A 19933-nucleotide genomic window follows, 5' to 3' on the forward strand; every position below is an offset into this window, starting at 1 on the left:
GCCATTTTGATCAAATAGGTTTTAGGGCGGTGTAATTGTTTACATCCTGTAATGGAAAAAATTGCAGACAGTTTGTCAAAAGGATATTTTCTTCATGCACATCCGTTGCATTGACTAACTGTGGAGCTCGTGACTTATGAATGATTTCAAACTTTAAAATGATCAAACTTTTAGTCTGGTCTGCGACGAGAAATTGTACATCCGGAGGTTTCCACCAGATGGCGCACTTATCTTAAAACTCCATCAGACAGCGATAAGATGTAAAGTCTCCTTTGATGTCTGTTAAAATTAGCAAATATTTGCGCGCAACAATTATCTCGCTGGTAAAATATTAATCAAAGCATTTTTAACTTGAACTTTCACATGCATTTATTTAGTTCACGTAGTTCAATAAAGAACTCGAGCTCGCCTGTGTTAATTGACTTTTTGGCCCCTAAAGCGTTGCGCAACAGGCTCGCATATTTGGAAAAACCTGGAAAATAAAATAAAGAATAACAAACATTGATGCATTCAGAGGTCTTATCCACGGTGAGGAGTTCATTTCGATCCTGACAGAGAGAGAGGGGTCATCTCTCTCCTCCCTCTCTCTCTCTGGGTCCCTCCTCCACTTCTCAGTGTTGCTGCTCCCACAGTCTCTCTTGTTTGGTACTTTTTAAAGGGAGGGGGGCTGAACTTCGTATCCAGCGTTGCACATCCCCGAACGCCAGCGTGAGCGTCGTCGCTGTTTTCAGGAGAACTCGCTCCTGCACGATGGACTGAAGAAGCAGATCCTGCGTGGATACTTGCAGAGGAAAAGCGCCAAACGGAGAGAAGCATGTCTCGGTGTCCGGTCACCATCATGGAAGAGGACGACGGGCATCTGGAGAACGGTGTCCACGACACCAAAGACTCGGACCGGCAGCAGCGCCTCCGGCTCTGCGTGTTGAATGAAATGGTCAACACGGAGAGGGACTATGTCCGGACGCTGCTCTTCCTCCAGTCGGTACGTTTGACTTCGTTATTTGGTGACCGCGCACAGGACGCCGCGCCTCGCAAAACCATGACAAAACGCATGTTTGTCCCGCTCACGAGGCGACAAAAACATGGGCAGTGATACAGAAACGACGACTCTGTCCGGGGGCTCCACTTTTGTAGTCCAGGTGTCAAACTTTCAGTGGTTTTTCCACTGCTGAAGCGGCCTGATGGTCCAAATCATGAGCTCTCGGCGGGTTCGGCGTGATGCTCAAGTCGTCTGATAACTTTTTTGGTTCGGTGTCATGACCTAGGCTGGGGCCCCATGCACACATGCACTGCCAACTTTCCTCACTGAGTGTGCTGGGACATGTTGGGAGCCTTTTACCTGGATCCTAATGCGGCTCAGATTAGTACATGAACACTGAAAACAATAGAAACTTTACTTTCTCTCCCCTTATTATTTATTCAATGGCTTTTGGAGTTGTTGCAGAGAGAGAAATGGAGAGTGTGCATCCTTCACACCTCCCCATTGTGTGTTAAGGCTCAAGCACACAACAATCAAAGGGAGGCTCATCTCACACCGGCTTTGCAAACGGTTATTCATGAGCATTCAGCACCACCGTGCCTCCTTTTCTTCTAGACGGAGATAAGACGCCGTTTTAGCACACTCACTCCGCTGCCTTTTGATGAATGAATTGCAGTAATTGAAATTCTACACGCTCCTTTCAGACCCCCACCTGCAGGAGCCGGGTCACTTTGTCCCCCTCTCCCTGTCATTTTTCATCATCCTCACATCTCACCTCGCTGCGCGCCGCAGGTGCTCTGTGCTGCTGGCTGCCGTCGGCTGCATATGGCTGAATTTATTATGACAATAACGTGTTCTTGTTTTTAGGCTTTGGTTGAAAAATGACCCAGATGCCACTTGGTGAAAGGTCACAGCGATCTTCCATCTATTTGCTTTGTGGATTTAGTCGGAGCCGCAAGTGGCTTCATCAAATCCTCTTAGTTTCGAGCGTGTTAACAATTAGGTATTTTTGTTTATTTCGACATTTAAAAGGCATTTTTTCAAAGGCAGTCAAGGTTCCTTATTTGCTGTGCGGTGTCACATGTTGGAACTTCCTCAAAGTTCTGTGAATAATGCAGCTATTTTCTAAAGTCGGCACGGCGCAGACGTGCCAGAAAAGTGGCGCTCGAAGTCTTTCCCAAGCTCTATCGAGGTAATTGGAAGTCAGAAAAGTTCACATCCGTGTCGATTTAAACCCAAAGCGTGTTTGGGGAGTGCTGTTTCCTTTCTAAGCCATGAGGCAACTGGCCCTTATCTTCTGTTATAAGACAGACCACGTAGCAGGGAGACCCTGCTTTGTCCTCCCCCCAACCCGGTTCCGACTTGGTGATAAAGACAAAGCCTCAATTATTTGTCAGTGTAGCCGAGGAGCTTTTTTTTAATATATATAGTTCATGAGTGTCTGAAAGTTGTCAGTCCCTCTACCACACCCCCCCAACACCGCAATGGTGTTGGGTAGTCAGAGAAAAACAGACCAAACCAATCAGACCTAAAGGATTCTGTTATGGTTCATGTCTTTGCATAGAAAGCTCTTTATATAGCTACCTCTGGAAACTAGATGTTCAAGGCTGGGCTTGTGCTCATGCGATATAATGCCAGTGTGCACTGATTTGACATAAAGGGGGGTCTTCAAGGCTTTGGTGAGCAGCAGTAATTGCTAAATGAGTACATTCCTTACAGAGAGTGAAAACAAACAGCGCTCTTCATCGTCGTTGCAAATCCCTCGCAAATCCCAGCAAAGTCTTCTAACTGGGGGTCCAGCTGAGCCCCCTACCCTGCAGTGGTTGCCCAGGTTTTGTCAGCAGGCAGCCGACTTTGGGGTTCTTGATAAGGAAGGTCCGGCTGCAGGAGATCGGGTACATATGGTTTCAGTAAAGATATAGATACTGTAGCACCCCAGTATCTAATAGTCATGGGAAATCATTTCTAAGTTTACTTGTGATGATAAATTGCCCTTTCGATGTCTGCGTTTTCTCAATCTGTCTGATTTAGCAGGCTGAGGCGTCTCTTTGGGGTCCCAGAGTGCCCCCTGACAGTTCATTAGGAGATGAAATAAGGCTTTGACAGAGTTTGGGTTGTCTCTTCTCGTCTCCTGTGTTGAACGTGTGCGGACTGTCGAGATTCGATCAGCACCTTGTTGACGTGCGCTGTTGATGCCTGACACATCCAGGTCTGCCCCCCCCCCCCACTTCCCACACAGCAAACGCAGTCATCTCCTTATCATTGACTTCTTCTCCATCTCCTTTTGTCCTCCTTTTCAACCTCCTGGATATTCAGCCCCGGTACAACATTGCTTTTTATTAATGGTGATTGCATTAAGACACAAAGGAGATGATTATCCTGCTCTGGGGGGTTTAGCCATCCTATATGTCACTCATCCCTTGGCAATTACCCGCACCAATAGGATCATCCAGTGTGTTGTGGGGAAGAGCACATATAGGGACGGTGGGAGGCGAAGGTTCGGCTGTGAAAAGAAGGATTAGGGGAATCTTTGCTCAGTGCTATTGCCGATGTCTAAACCTGCTTCTTCGGTGGAGAATGGATGCAGTTTCATTCACTCAAGCTGCCCCCGAGTATCTGAAGATGGTTACTCGATCTTTTTTGATATTTCTGCTAGAAATTCTCTTTATTTTGGAACCTCTGCTGCGCCAGGCTTTGATTTTATGCAGCCAGCTGGATTCGCCCTGATCAACTGAAATGTGGGCTTTCTATGAAAGGAAGCTTGCAGCGTCCTCGTGGGTAGACCTGAGGGTGCCTCCCTATCAAAGTCAGGAAAAAAGAATGCTTATTTGCCATCACGAAAGCTTCTTTTCTTTCTGCTTTCTTACCTACGTGAACCATGTGTTGCCGTTCCGTGCCCAGTGGAGACAACGGTGGAATCATTTAGCCAATAAATATGTCAGAATTCAACCTTCTTCCCTGTAATTCTGAGAAGCACAATAGAGATTTGGGTGACTAGAAAGGTCCTGTCAGGGCTGCAGGATAATAGGAAACATCTGGAAGTGCTGCCCCCCCCCCCCCCCCCCCACCCTGCGACCCCTGGCTTCAGGCCACACACGAGCCGGATCGCACATGCTGGATTTTGATCTCTGTTTATGAGAATGGGTGATTTCATATTTTGGTGTGTTATTGCGTTCCGCTGGGACGGTTGCAGTTCCTATATCATTGTTGCTGAATCCTCTGCATGTCCACCTGTGCTCACTGTTCTCAAGCCCTGCATATATATGCTTGCAAACACATAATCTTAGGTTCAGGAAGTCAACCCTGAGCTTCGACTCCGAACCTAAGCCGGTCTACATCTTTTTTTTTTTCTTAATACCCCCCTTTTCATCACTCCGGCCCTCGCCGTTTTGTGGGAAACACCAGCTTGAAGTTTCTCTGGGCTGGGTGGATATAAATAACTTAGGATTGTAACTCTCATGTTGGCCACGATGGCAGTGGTTTCAGTCCGGCGCGACCTCAAGTGCATTGAAGTCGTTTAAACATGCACGCGCAGCAAGGGAGTGGTGGGTGGGAGAGCATGTGAAACCATGACAGCAGGTACAACAGTTCCTGTGGTACCGCTGTGGTGAACGGCTGTTTAGGCGGCGTTTGTTCGCAGTCGGAGCGCAACTTTGTTAACTGTGCACATGAACTGAAGCAGGGGGTGCATAACTTCCTGACCTGCTGGCCAGTGCTGCACTAGTCCATCACTGAACAATGGGTAGAGGGGAAACAAAGCACTTCATAAACGTCAGGTCTCAACCTAATCTCTGCGTTTTTTTTTTTTAGTCATGTGTGCTCATAAGCCATCTCGACGAGGTACAATACTGCAAAAAGGAATCTTAAGAATTTAAGTTAACAAGTCTAAACCACTGTAATGCCCAGAGGCGTCGTGTTACCCCCTCATTGCTCGGCATGTTTTAAGATTCTGACAGCTGTGAATCAGCATTTGGGTAAAAGGCTTAAAGCAAGCGCAGCATGGAAGGATGTCATGTGACCTTTCGGTTGCTTGGGTTCGTGTTGGTATAAAAGTCTGAAGCGAATGTAAGTTGGCGTCTCAACAGTGTTGCGTTGGGTTATTGTGACAAATGTTACGCGTTGCTCGCATCAGGAATGGATTGGACGCAAATGCAAGTTTAATGACTGTGGCAAATGCCCGATCAGAGCCTGTGCGTGCGTGGGGGACTCTGTGCATTGGTTTTCAACACACTGCGATCCAATACGGCGTCTGTCCCGGCCTAAATTGTTCAAGTGCGGCAACATGAGCTCTCCAGTGCTCTGTTGGAGATCACGACCCTGACAAGTTTAGGACAAGCACTTTCCTGAGGCACACTGGTTGCTTGCAGTGTCTGCATAATAAGGGATGAACTGCCCGCAAAAGGGGATTTGGTGGGAAATTTCCCCCGTGAGCTCTTCGCCTGCTTCATCACTGAGGTGGCATGCCTGCTATATTTGTTTTCTTTCATAGATTCAGGAAATCCCAGAGCAGCAAATTGACTGTCAAGCTTGTTAAATGCAGGGAAATCAAAGCTGGCAGAGGGCCGATTGACTCGGTGACATATGAGCGACATTTTATTGGAGTGGGAATTAAATATTGTCCAGTGGTTGACCTGCATGCATTGATCAGACCCAGTCCCTTTAAAATAGTTGAATATGCAGGCTAATTCATACCAAAACGGAACGAGAAACATGTCAGGTCTAACAGTTGTAGAAAGTCTGAACATTTTAGGTTTAACTTGTCTACATTTCCATGGAAACACACTTTAAAACAACAAGGAGCTGTCAAAATCAGTGTCATGGTTCGTGCAATGATCCAGCCTGTTTGACCCCTCAGCACTGCTTTGTCTATGGAAAGAAAAAAACCCCCAAGATATGGTCACTGAGAGCTCACAAGCTTCAGGACAATAAATGAGAGTAAAGGTCAATCTATAGGAAGATGTAGGGAGAAGTAAAAATGCTTCCTTCACAATGCACATTTCTTTTTTTGGCTATTGCCATTATTTAAACACGCGGGGTGACGACTGCTGACGGTGTTCTATCTTTAGACGGGCTGTTCTTCACAATTTCTGCTCGCTGCAGTGCTTTTTATGGGCATTTACTTGATGTGAGATTTTTGTGAATTAACACAATTATGGCCTTGAGTGTTAAGATTGTTGAACCTAATGTACGTCACTTAAAACAAGTCAAAATAGAAGCACTTTGAGGAGCAGTGTTTGATCCTCTCCCATGTTTCCTAAATACTGAGGGGAGTACCTGCTTCTCTGTTCTAGTTACAACCTTTGCTCTGTCTGCCTGCTGCTCCCATATTGCTGATGCATCCAGCTGAATGCACCTCAATCCGTCACCCAGTCTGTGACGCCTGTCTGTCAGCACCAGAGAACCTCACTTCCAAGAGTCCAGATGGCCTTTGCAATCTGGTCCATGACGCTATCGCCTCATCACCACATGTCAACCCTAAACAGGAAAGACCGATTCTTAAAAGAAGCCACAGATGAATCTGTGATTGTCCGCTTGGTTAGAGGTGAACCCGGTTGATTGTTGAGCTGGAATAGGAGCCGCAGCTGAGAAGAGTTATGTCAGAGTTTGTCCGCCATAGATGTGAGCGATAAAAGCCTTATCAGATCATCACTGGGTGGCAGTAAGTCAAACCCAGGCCTGTGCAGGCGGCTACTGTTAGCATCCAAATGGTTGGATGGGTGTGCAGAGCTGTTTACTCCACTCTGCAGAAGATAATTAATATGCTAAAATATCTATCTTGGCAATGCAACATCAACAACAAGCCAATGAATGAGACAAAATAAGGACACGAGAATGATCACGAGTCATGGTGACTGTGTCCCATCCTCATAATTATCATTATTATCTGTGAAGGGTTCTGTAAATGTACACGGCAAACATATAAAAGTTAAGCCCCAGCCTGTAATATTCTGACCAACAAACAGCAAGTGGAAACACTCATCTAAATCAAATATGTCTAATGCTCAGTTTTACTTTTTGCTGCCATTAATTAAAGCAGCAAGGCCGATGTGGGATTGTTGATGAGGCGGTCTGACAGGAAGTCTGTCCAGAAGCGTTCCCCTCTGTGGGCGAGGCTGTCTCATCCCCCTGTCCCGTTAAGTTCCGCTCATGCGAACCACGCACAAGTTAAAAGTCCTTCAAAGCGGAAGTTGATTAAAAGTGGAAGGGGGGTGAAAAATTGGAGCAACCGCAAAGTATATTTTTGTATAAATAGGTTTTCTCTCAGAAGATGGCAGGGGGCTGGTTACAAAGATGGGGGAGGACCGAAAGGCTGCAGGGATGGGGAGAAATCTGAATTAGGGCTTCAGAGAGAGGGCAGCTAAAGCTTTACTGGGGTCCCTCATTGTGGCATCACCACGGGCCTTTCTCTGGCTCTGCTGCACTCCGGCCACAAAGAGGGTATTTTTCATTTATTTATTCAATTTCATGCCATGTCGACCCTTACGTGGCCCCCGTCCCTCTCCCAAACTGCCCCGTCTTTATGGCTGCCACAATCCTTGCTACAAAAACACTTCACGGAGACATTGTTGCGAGCCTGTTGTTGTTTTTCTCTTGTGTAATAAGGGTTAGAGAGCCTGGTAATCTGAGCACAAATAGGAAACTCTCGAATCTGTGGATCTGTGACGCTTTTGAAGGCTTCTTTCAGAAGGTGTGGGAACTGCAGCAATTCAAAAAGGGGTTCTCAGTGCTGGGTGGAAAACTGTTGCAATTGTTTAACCTTTGACATACAGCTATCCTGACATCTCACTTTTGTTATATGGACAATGTCATCTTGCATCTCTTCTTTTTTGGGTAATTGTCAGCGGGGTCATGGACAATTCTGTGTGTAGCCGACCCATCACATGAAGTAGTGCATGATCTTCTTCGTCGCTGTGATATTCCCACTAATTCATGTCTAATATGACTAATCTTTTTTTTAAAGAATCCATGCCGTACATGACTTTTGATTGACCCCTACAGCCTCCCTCCCTAGCAGCTATGTGTTGGCCTGCCTGACTCAGCGCCTGATGAACAACCGTGTTGCAGCTTGACTTTGTACAACGCTTGTGAAATTTATTTTACCGTAGTCATTTTTCCTGGTTGTATAAAACTGCATTGCAAACTATGTGGAGGGTGCTGGCTCGGGTTTGACGCTCACCTAACATTGATTGGCAGCCACATAGACAATTTCCTTTCCAAATTTATTTCTAAAAAAAAATGGGGATGAATCCATTTTCTTGGGCACTTTATGGTGAGCTGCTGGTCAAAAGCTTTGTTCTGAGGCAGACGAGACAGAAGTGAAGGCAGCAGGCCCCTTCGCTGCTGCCCATTGGCCAAAAAAACCCCTATCTGAATCCACACGAGCATATGGTCCCCCTGCACCTTCACGCCTTACTGTCTGGCCCCTTTTTGCTCCGATAAACCCCGAGATTTAGTAACCACTCCAAAACCTTCACATGATGATGTAAGGAGCACCCTGTGAATTAAAACCTGTAATTAGTTGTTGCCATTCTTTGAACTCTCGGGTTTCAGGAGATGCTGGATGTTTTGTTGACGCAATCTGAATAGTACTAATTTGGGTAAAACTTGAATGTGTAAACATGTTTCGGGAAGAGCATTTTGCAAACATCATTTTGCGACATGTTTGTCTGGAAAAGTCGTTAAACGCTGCCACAAATTATGGTTAGACGCCATTATTCTGTGTAACGAAGGCACTTTGTCATCTTTTCGCCTTAGACTGATGACTTGCCACCTAAAACTGCCCACTTCTCTTAAAACACTGTTGAGTTAGCAGCCAGTCAGCCTTGTGTTATACTTCCTTTGCACAAAAGCCACTCGCTTCCTGTCCAGAAGTGACATCTGCTGCTTTTGCTTGTTAAGGTGCTGTTTTATTCTGTGGACATTGTTTGTTTTCCTTCCCCGCTGAGTTCAGCCACTGACTATCAGCTTGAAAAGGAAATAAATCTTGTCGGTGATTTTAGGTGCCTTGAAAAGTGCTGGCTTTTGTTCCGTGTGTTTGCTCGGTCTTGACTTCCTGTTTGCATGTGTGGCATGCAAACAAACTGTGTAGCAAGCGCATGTTCTCTGTTGCAGTTGGAGACATTTTTGTCCCCGTTTGAGCTTGCGTGTAACATTTATTTGCACCAAAGTGCGCAACAATGGAAGCACGTCTGACAGAATTTCTGGAAGATGATGTAAATTTTCATACTATGGTAATGCTGACCAATTTTTAGTCTGTGGTTAGGGTAAAAACCACGTTCAAATTGATCAGGTCTGGAAACGGCTCTTGTGCTGCAGGAATCGAGATTGTTAATGAAAAGCTTGTTTTAATTTCTGGGGAGACGCTGGATGCTTCCTTGAAGCACTTCAACTGCTTTCAGGAATTGTTTCTTTCATTTAAATTATACTTAGTTGGGAGTAATACACTCTAAGCGCCCCGATAGTCTCAACTGTTGAAATATTGCTCATTCTGCTTATTACTGCTCTTGGGATGAGTGCTGCTATGAATGAAAGTCTGAAGAAATCAGTAATTTGCACTAATTTGGTCCTGAAGGGTTCACATAGGAGAATAATATTCTGCCTGTGGATCTTATTATCTTTGGAATATCAAATTATTCTTGTTTTTCATGACCTATTACTGGACAACCATCAGTTGAGCGTTGACAAATGATCCTGTGGTTTATATAAAGTTTCCTTTTTACACAAATGTAACATTTTCATTCTGCTTATCGGAATCAAAAGAGAAAAAGGGAGTCGGAAACATAGACCATGACTTGCACCTGTCTTCAGACGCGTCCCCTTCAGACTAGATGTGGTCTTGTGTTAAAAATTAGCAGGATAAGACTGTCTTGATTGTTGGATAGATGGCAGATTTGTCGTCTGTGATAAAGCTTTATAGTTATAGTTTTCTATGGGGTTGCATCATGAGCAGTTTCCTGTCACAGCCCTGCCACCCCTGTGGCAAAAGTCTTTTTTATGTGCAATATCTCTGCAACACTCTGCTGGGCAGCAGCAGCAGCTCAGCCCTGAACCCCCCGAGCCCCCACACAGCCTCTCCAAGCTCTTATGATGTGTCCAGAAGTGTCAAAAAATAGAAGTTTTACACTCTCATATGGCCAACTGTTATTAACACAATGACTGATGCCGGAAAGCATCTAGGTGACTCAGGCATGAATGCGCACGTGGTCTTATGTATCGCTTGATTCTACATTTGACACGTGTAAGCTCCCTTGAATTTCTGATAAAGATAAGGGTAAGATGATAACCTTAATAACAGGCCTTTTAAATTCCCTTTAAGTGTACGTGTACTTTGTCACACCAATTGAGATCAAATCAAAAACAGACTCATGCCTGGACAGCTGAAGTCGTGAGCATTTCACATCTGCTGCCTTTATTCGTATTTAAGCTTTGGATGAAGGCAAAATAACTTCAGTAACTAGTTTCTAGTCTCCTACTAGCTATAACTGGCTTGTTTGTGTGTTCTTTTGGAAAGAAGTTCAGTCTGAAATTAGTCCAATTATGATGGTCAGCGTGATCTTCTGTCTCATTACCTCAACATCCTTCCAATCATGTCAATAATGTAATTTTTGACGACAACTTCCTGTTGTTGAATCTGGTTCTACTCTGAAAATGTTATAGCCTGTAAACTTATTTTGAGCGGCCGCGCTGGATTGCTCTTTATGGACGACTCCATCTCCATCAAAGGTCTGTCCTAACCTTGATGGCGGTCAGCGAATGCCTCCCATCTTCTTTCCAAATAAACCAGCAGGCTTTGTTATGGAACAATGAAGACAGCCAAAACAGACCCGGGAGAGAGAGGCAGTATCGGAGCGTGGCCTGAAAGGATGCTTTGTTGCTCCTTCCCAGCATTCCTCTTCCTGACTTTTCACTGGCCTCCACATGTGCCGCACATTTATTTCAAAAGCCAACCTCCTGGTTGTGGAGCTGTCAAATACACACGTAGCCTCTCTAGCCCACCTTAATACCCCTTTCCCTTTTTTTTGTTCTCACTTCTTACTGCCATTGCCTCCCCCTGCAAGTGTCACCCGTTCTTTGACAACCGAGGAAAGGCCACTCCCTGCCACTTCCCTGCCAAGGCGCAATCACTCCCACGAGTGACTCCTCCAGCGTCGACGTGGTATAAGCTGCCATATGGGAGATTTAATTAGTGAACGCTTCGAGTAAAATCAGCTCCGTTTCCCAAGCCAGTCAAATACATGATGACTGCTGTGTCCCTTTAAAATCATTCTTAATTTGCAACTGTGCATCCGACAGTGACCAACCTTTGCTTTCTATTTATGCACAACACACGCAAAAAGTAGTGAAGATGGATGGAGAACTGGTGGCAGTTCTCCCAACACATTCAGTCTTAGGGGAAATTATTTGATGGCTGCCATACTTGCTGGGTTGGGTTCTATCTTTAGAGCAAATGTGTGATTACAAGTGTCGGTCTTTCATTACAGGCAAGTGACCTGCTGTAAGAAATACAAGCAGTAGGATGTCATTACGTGTGACTAAGGCGTGGTGTTCTTATAAAAGGCCGGTCCACCCAAATTACACTAAAAAGCTTTTTATAGTTTAATGATGGCTTGCATATTAATACTGTATATTTGGAGAGCAACCGTGTGGGTGTGGCATTAAAGATGACGAGAGATTGCATTTTAAATCCGTTTTTTAACTTTGTCAAGTGTCTGTCAAGCTTAACCTCTGATTGAGACTAATAGTAGATTTATGGCTGTTTATAATGCCACACTGGCGTGTGGATGATGGCACAGGGCAACAGGGCTCAATTACAGAAGTTGTGGAATTCCTGCTTCCAAACTCTTTTTGTCTTCAAGATTATCTTGGCAGATGGAAACAGCACACCGAGGCCACACCAGGTAAAGCTGGACAAACCAGTGGCTGGAGAATTGGGGAAGAGAAAATAAAAGAATCTGTTTGGCAGATTCACTTCTCTCTTTAGAAAGCCTATTTATCCATTGTTTTTTCTCCGATTGCACACATAAGCAAAGCCTAACTCAACAGCCACGGGTATTTCACTGACCCTTATAATTGTGCAAATTGGGGTTGCTTGCAAATGGAAAGAAATTACACCTAATTTCAAAAACTCCACTTTTGCACTCTTAAGCGGCACGTTTTGTTTTTTGTTTTTTTAGACATTCTGAAATGTGTTAGCAATTGCGGAAGCTTCAGAGGTCCTCCCTGCTGTCTTTTGAGACAAAAAAGGCCATGAATTTGGAATGGATTTAAGGCAGCAGTCTTTTTAAAAAAAGTCTACATTGTTTTTTAGTTGAAATGAGCGGTGGGCTTGCAGAAATAAAAAATAACCTCGCACGATTTTAAAACATTATCCAGCCCTTTGCGTAATGAAGTCCGAGGAGAGAAGAAAGTATGCATGTTTTCCAAAAAAAAAAAAAAAACCCCTCGTCACTTGCTTTATCGCTGTCATGTCACTTACATTTCCGCCACGTCTGTAATGGTAATGTGACATTTTGAATCCATCTTTAGAGGAGCGGCGCCTGATGCTGCAGCAGTGAAGCTGCTGTTTTCGCTCATGTCTTGCAGATGAATGCACAGGAGCATTAGCCCCCACTGCATGTGCTTCATACATTGAGCTCTAAATGTCAAAGCAAATTGGAAGGAAACCCTACAGTACCATATAGGGACAAGCCTCTTCAGTACTTGTGATGTGTCCATGCAATTATCTGCTTTTGGAGTTAGCGCTACTTCCATCAATCCCCTTTTAAACACATTTGGCAGTTTAGCGTTTAGTGAATGACATTTAGCTATTTTTTAGAATGTGCATTGTAAATATAAAGTGGTCACTTATCTTTCATGCACAAACATGGCTCCGATATAGATAAATGGCAAAGCTATGGGATGTCGCATGCAAGAAGACCAATAGAAAGAAAGGCACGAGTTAAGAAAATAAAGATCGTTTGGCTATAAAGCAACGGTTGAGTCTCTGGATGCGTATGCACAGATTGTGGATTGAAGGCATGTTCTCAGGAAAACACTGCATTATTCTCAGCAGCCACGATAACATCAACTCAAACAGGAGCAAAAGTGTCTCAGTCAACAGTTTTTGACATGATGGAAGATAATGTGTACATGTTGCACACTCAACCATGTTAGCAAACTTGACTTGTTTCCCCTGATATTTTAGCCTTGCTCTCCTGTTCTCTCATTATTAGGAACCTGATTCTTTCGATCTAAGTAAAGTCACTTATTTTCAAGTGTGTTTGTTCTTTTTTCTAATGATTGTTTTCCCTTCTACACAGGCATTTTTGCACAGAATCAGACAAACGGCTGAGGACCAGCAGTGTCTCTCGCCCGAACATGTCAAGGTAGGACCGAACCTTTACAAGTCATTACAGAAAACCTCTGCAGTCACTCTGAAATTGCACAATGCAACATTTTTACTCCTTAACCCCTGATTTTACTCCGCATCTTTATCCATTTCTTTCTCCCTTTCTGGTCCTTTTCTCTTCCTCCATCCTGCTCTCTTCATCTTCTCTTTCCTTCCTTCCTCTGCGTGCTATTGTCTTTGCATCTCCCCTTTGTTCAGATTCTGTTTTCAAATATTGAGGACATCCTGGAGCTGCACAAAGAGGTGCTGTCTGCAGTGGAGACCAACCTTCAGCCTGAGCCTCAGCCCCAGCATGCTCTGGGACACGTGTTCCTTCAGTTTGTAAGTGAATGACGCGTTCACCAAAGACACCGGGACCCGCAGACGCTTCTGAGTGTGTATGAATTTTGTTCATGAGCCTGCACACACATTTCATGCCTCCCCTATTAAACATCGGCGCAGTTGTGGACTTAATGCTCACGTTTGTATCTGAAACTCCTTTGCCCTCATACAGGTAGATTTTAGTCGTCATTTTGCGTTTCCTTTTCCCAAACGGTGATTTTTTTCACCTTCTGCCTCATCTCCTATTCGCCCTCCATCCAAAGCCTTGCTGGTCTGCGACCCCCATCCCCGCTCCTCTTCCCCTTTGATTGAACTCTGGTGGCTCAAGGGAATAAACAAAGGAGGCTCTGTATCTAGAGAGGAAGAGATGGTGTGTCACTCAATGAGGGGATAAACGCTTCTGTCGCGAGCACCCAGTCTTTAAGCTCCATCCCCTCTTTGCGTCTCCATGCACACTGTCTTCAGTTCACTTTCACTTAGACACAGCACACCTCAGCGTTTACACGCTTCCTCCATCAGTAGCTCATTAAGACCTAAGGCTGTCACGTTGGCTCATAAAAACCCCTCATCTCACCTCCAAGGTGTCGCGCTCATTCAGTCTGTCAGGGTGGAAAATTGATTAAAGAAGCCCAGCCTGTTTTTTTTTTATGACTCGGTCCACGGACAAAGATATATAGAGGTCAGCCTGGATGAGTGCATGAATTATGGGTGACCTGCGCCACTGATTTCTGACATAAATAGCTTCAGTCTCTTCTAAATTGTAATTCCGTTAATGTCTGTGACTAAAGGTATGCAGCTGAGACCAGTCGCTATCACTTTCATCGCACGACGTAATGTTCCCTTTGCACTAAATAGTCAATAGAGTATGGAAATGATAAATAATCATAGACAAATTAGTAAAAGCCTGATAGCTCAGTAAAGGTCAAATAAGATATCAGCTAAACAAATACATATTCTCTTTCTTTATGAAGAAATTTAAAAAAAAAAAAGTATATTACCTAAAGAAAAAAGCTAAATCAAAGTTCGAAGTCTACTTTTAGGTTGAAAACTGCAGCTGTAATTGATCTTTGTAATCCAACAGATTTTGTTTTATGTTGTGGAGACTACGAATGAATGTATTTCCCCGACCTTGAAATGAGCAGTTGTCAGTCACCGTCTGCTCGGGTTTTAAGAAACCCAAAGTAATAAAGAGCAGAATGCTGGTTCTGTTAACATGGACTACACTGCTGCCCCCTGTTTCCAACTGCTATGGGAAGCCCCTCCAGTCAGCTGTGCATACTAAATACATCTGGAAAAGTTAGCGCTGCACTCCGTCTCAGCCAGTCCACTCATGGTAATCCACTTACATGAGCTGAAGCCAGCTATAGCTGTTGTAAACAGTAAGTAAAGAGGTGCTTTAGTCAGGTATAGACTAGTTCCAAGATCTTGAAAATGCAAAAGACTTTTCGTGAAATGTATTCCTGCATATTCATTGCTGTTCCTTTTACAATGCATGACCTTTGTCTTCTTCAGCGCTGACACCTCCTAGCCGCCCCTGTCTGGCACCCTCCAGCCATAGCCCTTGACCTCAACGAAGGGGTCAACACCATGACTGGGATTTGATTAACCTCCCGCATTATTCCACTAAACTATCTGCCACTCACATTTAAGGAGGGAAAATGGCAGCTTTATTGCCAGTGAAAGTTTGACGCGGCCTCGGTGTTTTGGGAGGCTGCAGATGCAGCGTATAAAGTGCAGGAGTCTTTGGCTTTGAGTCAATATGAACAGATTTCTTCAGGAGGAGCCTAAAGATGCTGCTTCCCCCCCGAAAAACACTGAGAGGTTTAGCTGGAACCAGCGTCTGCAAAGGTGAAAATGACTCATCAGAGTCGTCAATATTTGCTCTATCCCTGGGAGTGTATACACGAGCGTGGAGCAACAGTCATGCCATTATGCACGCACTGAACTACACCCATTATGCTTTGAATCTACGTGATTTTGGTGTGTCACACAAGGCTCTCGTGTAGCCTCCGGGAGAACATTCCAGTGACGAAGAATTCAAATACAAACATGGGAGAAGAACAAACACGTTTTGGGTACAGTCGATGCTTCTGATCTTCCACATTGGCTGTTTTTCATTCTGGCCTTGGAGTCAAGTTTGATTGTCGAAAAGCTTTTGGTTGTTTTCCAAAAGCTTCCCCCACAGAAAAGCTAAATGTGTTATTAAAGCGGACGTCTGGTATCATCCAGCCTCCTTGTAGTTTCAACTTTCTGGATTTATTTTAATTTTAACAATCCCCCCTTTGATTTTCAACACTGTTCAGGATTCCTGAGTTGGAGATTTTAGTGAGGCATTGTTCAGTGTTTGACCTGTCAGCGGTGGGAGGGAAGAGTCGGACCAGCAGACATAACACATGCTTTTAACCGCTTTCCCTGAACAGCTGATGGAAACTCTCGCAGTCTGTTTGGATCAGAATTCAGTAGTTCCTCCAACTTTTGATCGAATAAAATGTGTTGTCAGGCGTTCTGCAGTGCAGCATTGTGAGGAAATAAATTATTCGCATGCACCTGAAGCTGCACACAGATGGTTATACGCAGATTAGGAATGCATGGGACGAAATGTAAGACAATTTTTCACATGTCTTGCATGTTAATAATAAATAAGTCATCCCAGTCAAGCCCCGGACCTCCTGCGGTCCTCTCTGCTGGCCGTATGTGTGTTGACAGCGTGTGTGTGGTTGAACACCATCGGCCACCTCAGTTGTGACTCCCAGTGGTGCAGTTGGACTGGAATCCCCTGCCAAACATGGGTTTGGGTGTATTTGTGTTGCTGGTTTAAAACTGCCAACTATTTATATTGTGCTGCTCACTTGTTTCTCAAATGTTTATTTATCTTCCTTCAATTCAACGAATGGGAACGAGAACACACACACACACACACACACACACACACACACACACACACACACACACACAGACAACAGTTCCTTCCTGCCAGAGTTGCTTGCAGTGGTCCCCGTCTATATGTTGTTAAATGTGTTTGGGAGCTCTCCTCATTACCACCATTTTAAAGACGTTGTTGACCTATTTTACGTAGATTAATGTTACAGTCGAATGGTTTTCTAATTGCTATGGAGCACTTGATTGGCCTCAGGTAATCAATATTGACCACGACTGTCACGCAGTCTGCTCAGACCCACTTTGCGTGCAAAAGCCTTCCGGCAGCATCAAGTGGGTTTAAAGTTGAAAGCGGCGTCCGAGCAGCCGCAGTTTCAGATTTCACTTACCAGGCTGTGTCAGATGACGGGTCCAATTTCTGGACCAACGCGCCAGCACGATCCACATGACACGTTGCTGTCATACAGTCAGGTGGACAAGCTCTGAGGTGTAAACTCACATGGTGCTGTGATACTATTGTCAGAGCTATACTGCATGAATAATGGATTTGAGCTGCAGTACAGGTTTCACGTTACACGTTATTAAGAGCACTAAATGGCAGCTTAAATTTTTATTGGCGCCATCTAGACTGCATGCTAAGGTTCCCCACCAATGTGAGCTGATCACTGCGTTTTTAGAGCATCTGACACCTCATTCTGTACTTCTTTGTTGCATTTGATTTCCTTTATTTTGAAAAACGGTGTGTATGGATGGGAGGATTCAAAAGCTTTCTGCTTTATTTATTTATTCCTATCAAACTAATCAACAAGGAATGTCTCATGCCTCCTAACTTTTTACTCAATTTTAGGCAAACCTAACGTGTTCTTAATAATCTATCCAATATTCTACTGAGAGTAAGCACAATGTGATATCGGACTATGTTTATTCTTTTTCTGACAGACAGACAGACTGACAGGTCACTTTTTATGTCTTGTTGTACAGAGGGAGAGATTCTCAGTGTATGGTGAGTATTGCAGCAACCACGAGAAAGCCCTGCGACTTCTGATGGAGCTAAACAAGATCCCCAACATCAGGACCTTCCTTCTGGTACGTCTCACTCTCATGGGATTCACAGTTTATTTCCATCCTTTTTTGGATCTCCATTTTGCCCTATTGCTCTTCCAGCATCCCCACGCTTCCCTTTCTCCCTGTTTTTCTATTGTTTGGAATGAATGAAACAAAATTTTACGGATAAATTTAATAATTGAAAATAATGTTTTAATGGGATGGGATCATCTCACTAACACCTTATAGTATTTGACCAGACTTTGGATCATTCAGGGCATTTTTATGCTGTCATTCTTAGCTTCTTTCTCCCTTTGTCCTACATTTCTTTCATCCCGCCAAGGCTTTTCCTGCTTATTTTGTCCTCCTCCACCTTTTCCTTTCGTCATGTCACCTCCATTTCCACGTTAACGCTTCAATAAGGGCAGAAATTATGGCCGTGTCAGAAGGTTCTTCCTGCCTGGACAGGATGCAGCCCCCGTCAAGGCTGCCGTAGTATTTCCGCTGCCAGCTGTTTCAGTGTTTTGACACTCAGACATTTGGGCCATGGACAATAAACTTAGAATGGTGATGGAGGAACTTTGAGCAGGCATCCAACCAATGAAATCATCCACATATTCCGGGCCGGCCAGCTGTGGGGTGTTGGCAGCCTTTTTCACACTGGCCAGGAGATCAGAGGCCCTAAGATTGCTGCTGCCTGATGGTATGCTTCCATTCCATTATTCTGACCCACAGGCCTGGAAACATTAGGGACAGAGTGTTGCTGTGTGCTATGGATTTTTTTTTTCTTTGCTTCCTCTGGCCCAGTCACGCAGAATTTAATTGGTCCCTCTTAAGCAATGAGTTGGATAATTTTTCAACACATTGTGCGATTGTGCGTGAAAATGATTCAATATTATCTTAGATTCGGATCTGTGGTTTCTTTTATCATTGTTTGCAACCACAGACAAAAGGCAAAATGGAAACAAAGAAAATTAAAGAACATTAAGAGAAATGTACATTTCTTTCATTCTAATGTATGGTTTGTTTGTTGCAACCATGCTGTCTAGACTGCACTATTTGAGTCTCTGACGGTACCTTAAACTCTGCAGAACTCAAGTTCTAATTTCCCTGGAATCAAAGAGAGATGTGGATCAAGGCAAAAAGAGTGAAGGGCAGAGGAAGTGTTGGCATTGGGCTTGCAAAGTACAAATCAAGAGATATTTAGAGAGAAACAGAAAGTTATAGAAACTCTGTGTGTGGGGGAAGGGAGATGGGGGGTTGCATGAAATCCACAAATTCCACGAATCCGTGAAATCCCTGACTTTTGAAATTAATTTCTTCATTTCTAATCATAATGAAAGGCACTTTTGCAGCCAAAAATCCCCCCTTCTCTCCCAGCATGAGTTGCCATATGATTGTAATGCTTTAAAGTGATCTCCTGCCTTCTCTCCCACTAGAGAACACTCAAGTGGTTTATGTGCAAGGCTGCTTTTGATCTTTTATCCCATCCCATGAGCTCAGAGCATCCTGACAGGCTCTGCCTCTGCAAAATAAAAGGAGTAGAGTAACCATAACTGCAAATGTGTGGCTGGCAGAAAACTCCTGCTTTCAACTCGCACAGCGGTTTTCAGTTTCCTTCATTCCAAATGGTCTGGCTATGATAGGGCACTTCAGAAGATGCTCTCTCAGCCCTGTGTTGATAGGGGCGGGCATATTGGGAGAGTTTAGTTCTGTGAAAGCAGAAGATACACTGAGTAGTGACTGAGAAATTCGTCATATTGTGCTCGCTGCTTTCCTGTAATGGAATATTTTGCAAGGGTGCCACCGACTGTGCTTCGTGCTTTCAAATCCGTCAAAAGATGCAGCATAACTTCAAAACTGGCAGCTTTTCTATGTGACGGGTTGGTTCACTTTCAGCAGTTCGGTTAATATCAGAGTTCAATGAGCCAAAAATAGAGGTAGAGATGGGACTGAACAAACAAATCTCACTAAATCTACAGAGAAAATATTAATGATGTTTGCACAGGAATACATTCAGGTTCCCTTTGTACTAGATATATTCAATGTTGCCTCAGTTTATTCATTCCATTTACATCCAAAGAGGAATTAGGGTGTATGTTCACCATTCAGAATAGAAAGACAAGCTACGGGCCTGCGCGTGTTGACTATTCAGCCATTATCTTTTGCAATAAAGAGAGTAGTCAATTCAAATCCATTTATTATATTTCCAGGCTTTAAAGGTAGTGTTTCAGTCTCTGAAATGGATCCCAGTGCCCTAAAAGGTGTGAATAATTATTCAGGTTTTTCACGGAGAGGAAACAACTGGCAAAAAATGTCTCTTA

General features: G+C 44.1%; 1 protein-coding gene across 4 annotated transcripts in view; it reads left to right on the forward strand.

Moving 5' to 3' along the window:
* The first annotated feature begins 618 nt into the window (after positions 1-618).
* Positions 619-19933, forward strand: part of prex1 (phosphatidylinositol-3,4,5-trisphosphate-dependent Rac exchange factor 1) — a 54118-nt gene continuing 34803 nt past the window's right edge. For 3 of the 4 annotated variants that reach the window (XM_029834510.1, XM_011621660.2, XM_029834512.1), the window contains exons 1-4: positions 620-982; positions 13279-13344; positions 13566-13688; positions 17547-17651. In XM_029834510.1, the coding sequence (XP_029690370.1) occupies positions 815-982; positions 13279-13344; positions 13566-13688; positions 17547-17651 (462 nt within the window). In that variant the 5' untranslated portion in view covers positions 620-814. Of the gene's footprint in view, positions 983-13278; positions 13345-13565; positions 13689-17546; positions 17652-19933 lie in introns of all 4 variants that reach the window. The other variant, XM_029834511.1, reaches the window with a different exon arrangement.

Source organism: Takifugu rubripes, chromosome 3 (genome assembly GCF_901000725.2).
Source record: "Takifugu rubripes chromosome 3, fTakRub1.2, whole genome shotgun sequence".
Classification (NCBI taxonomy): Eukaryota; Metazoa; Chordata; class Actinopteri; order Tetraodontiformes; family Tetraodontidae; genus Takifugu; species Takifugu rubripes.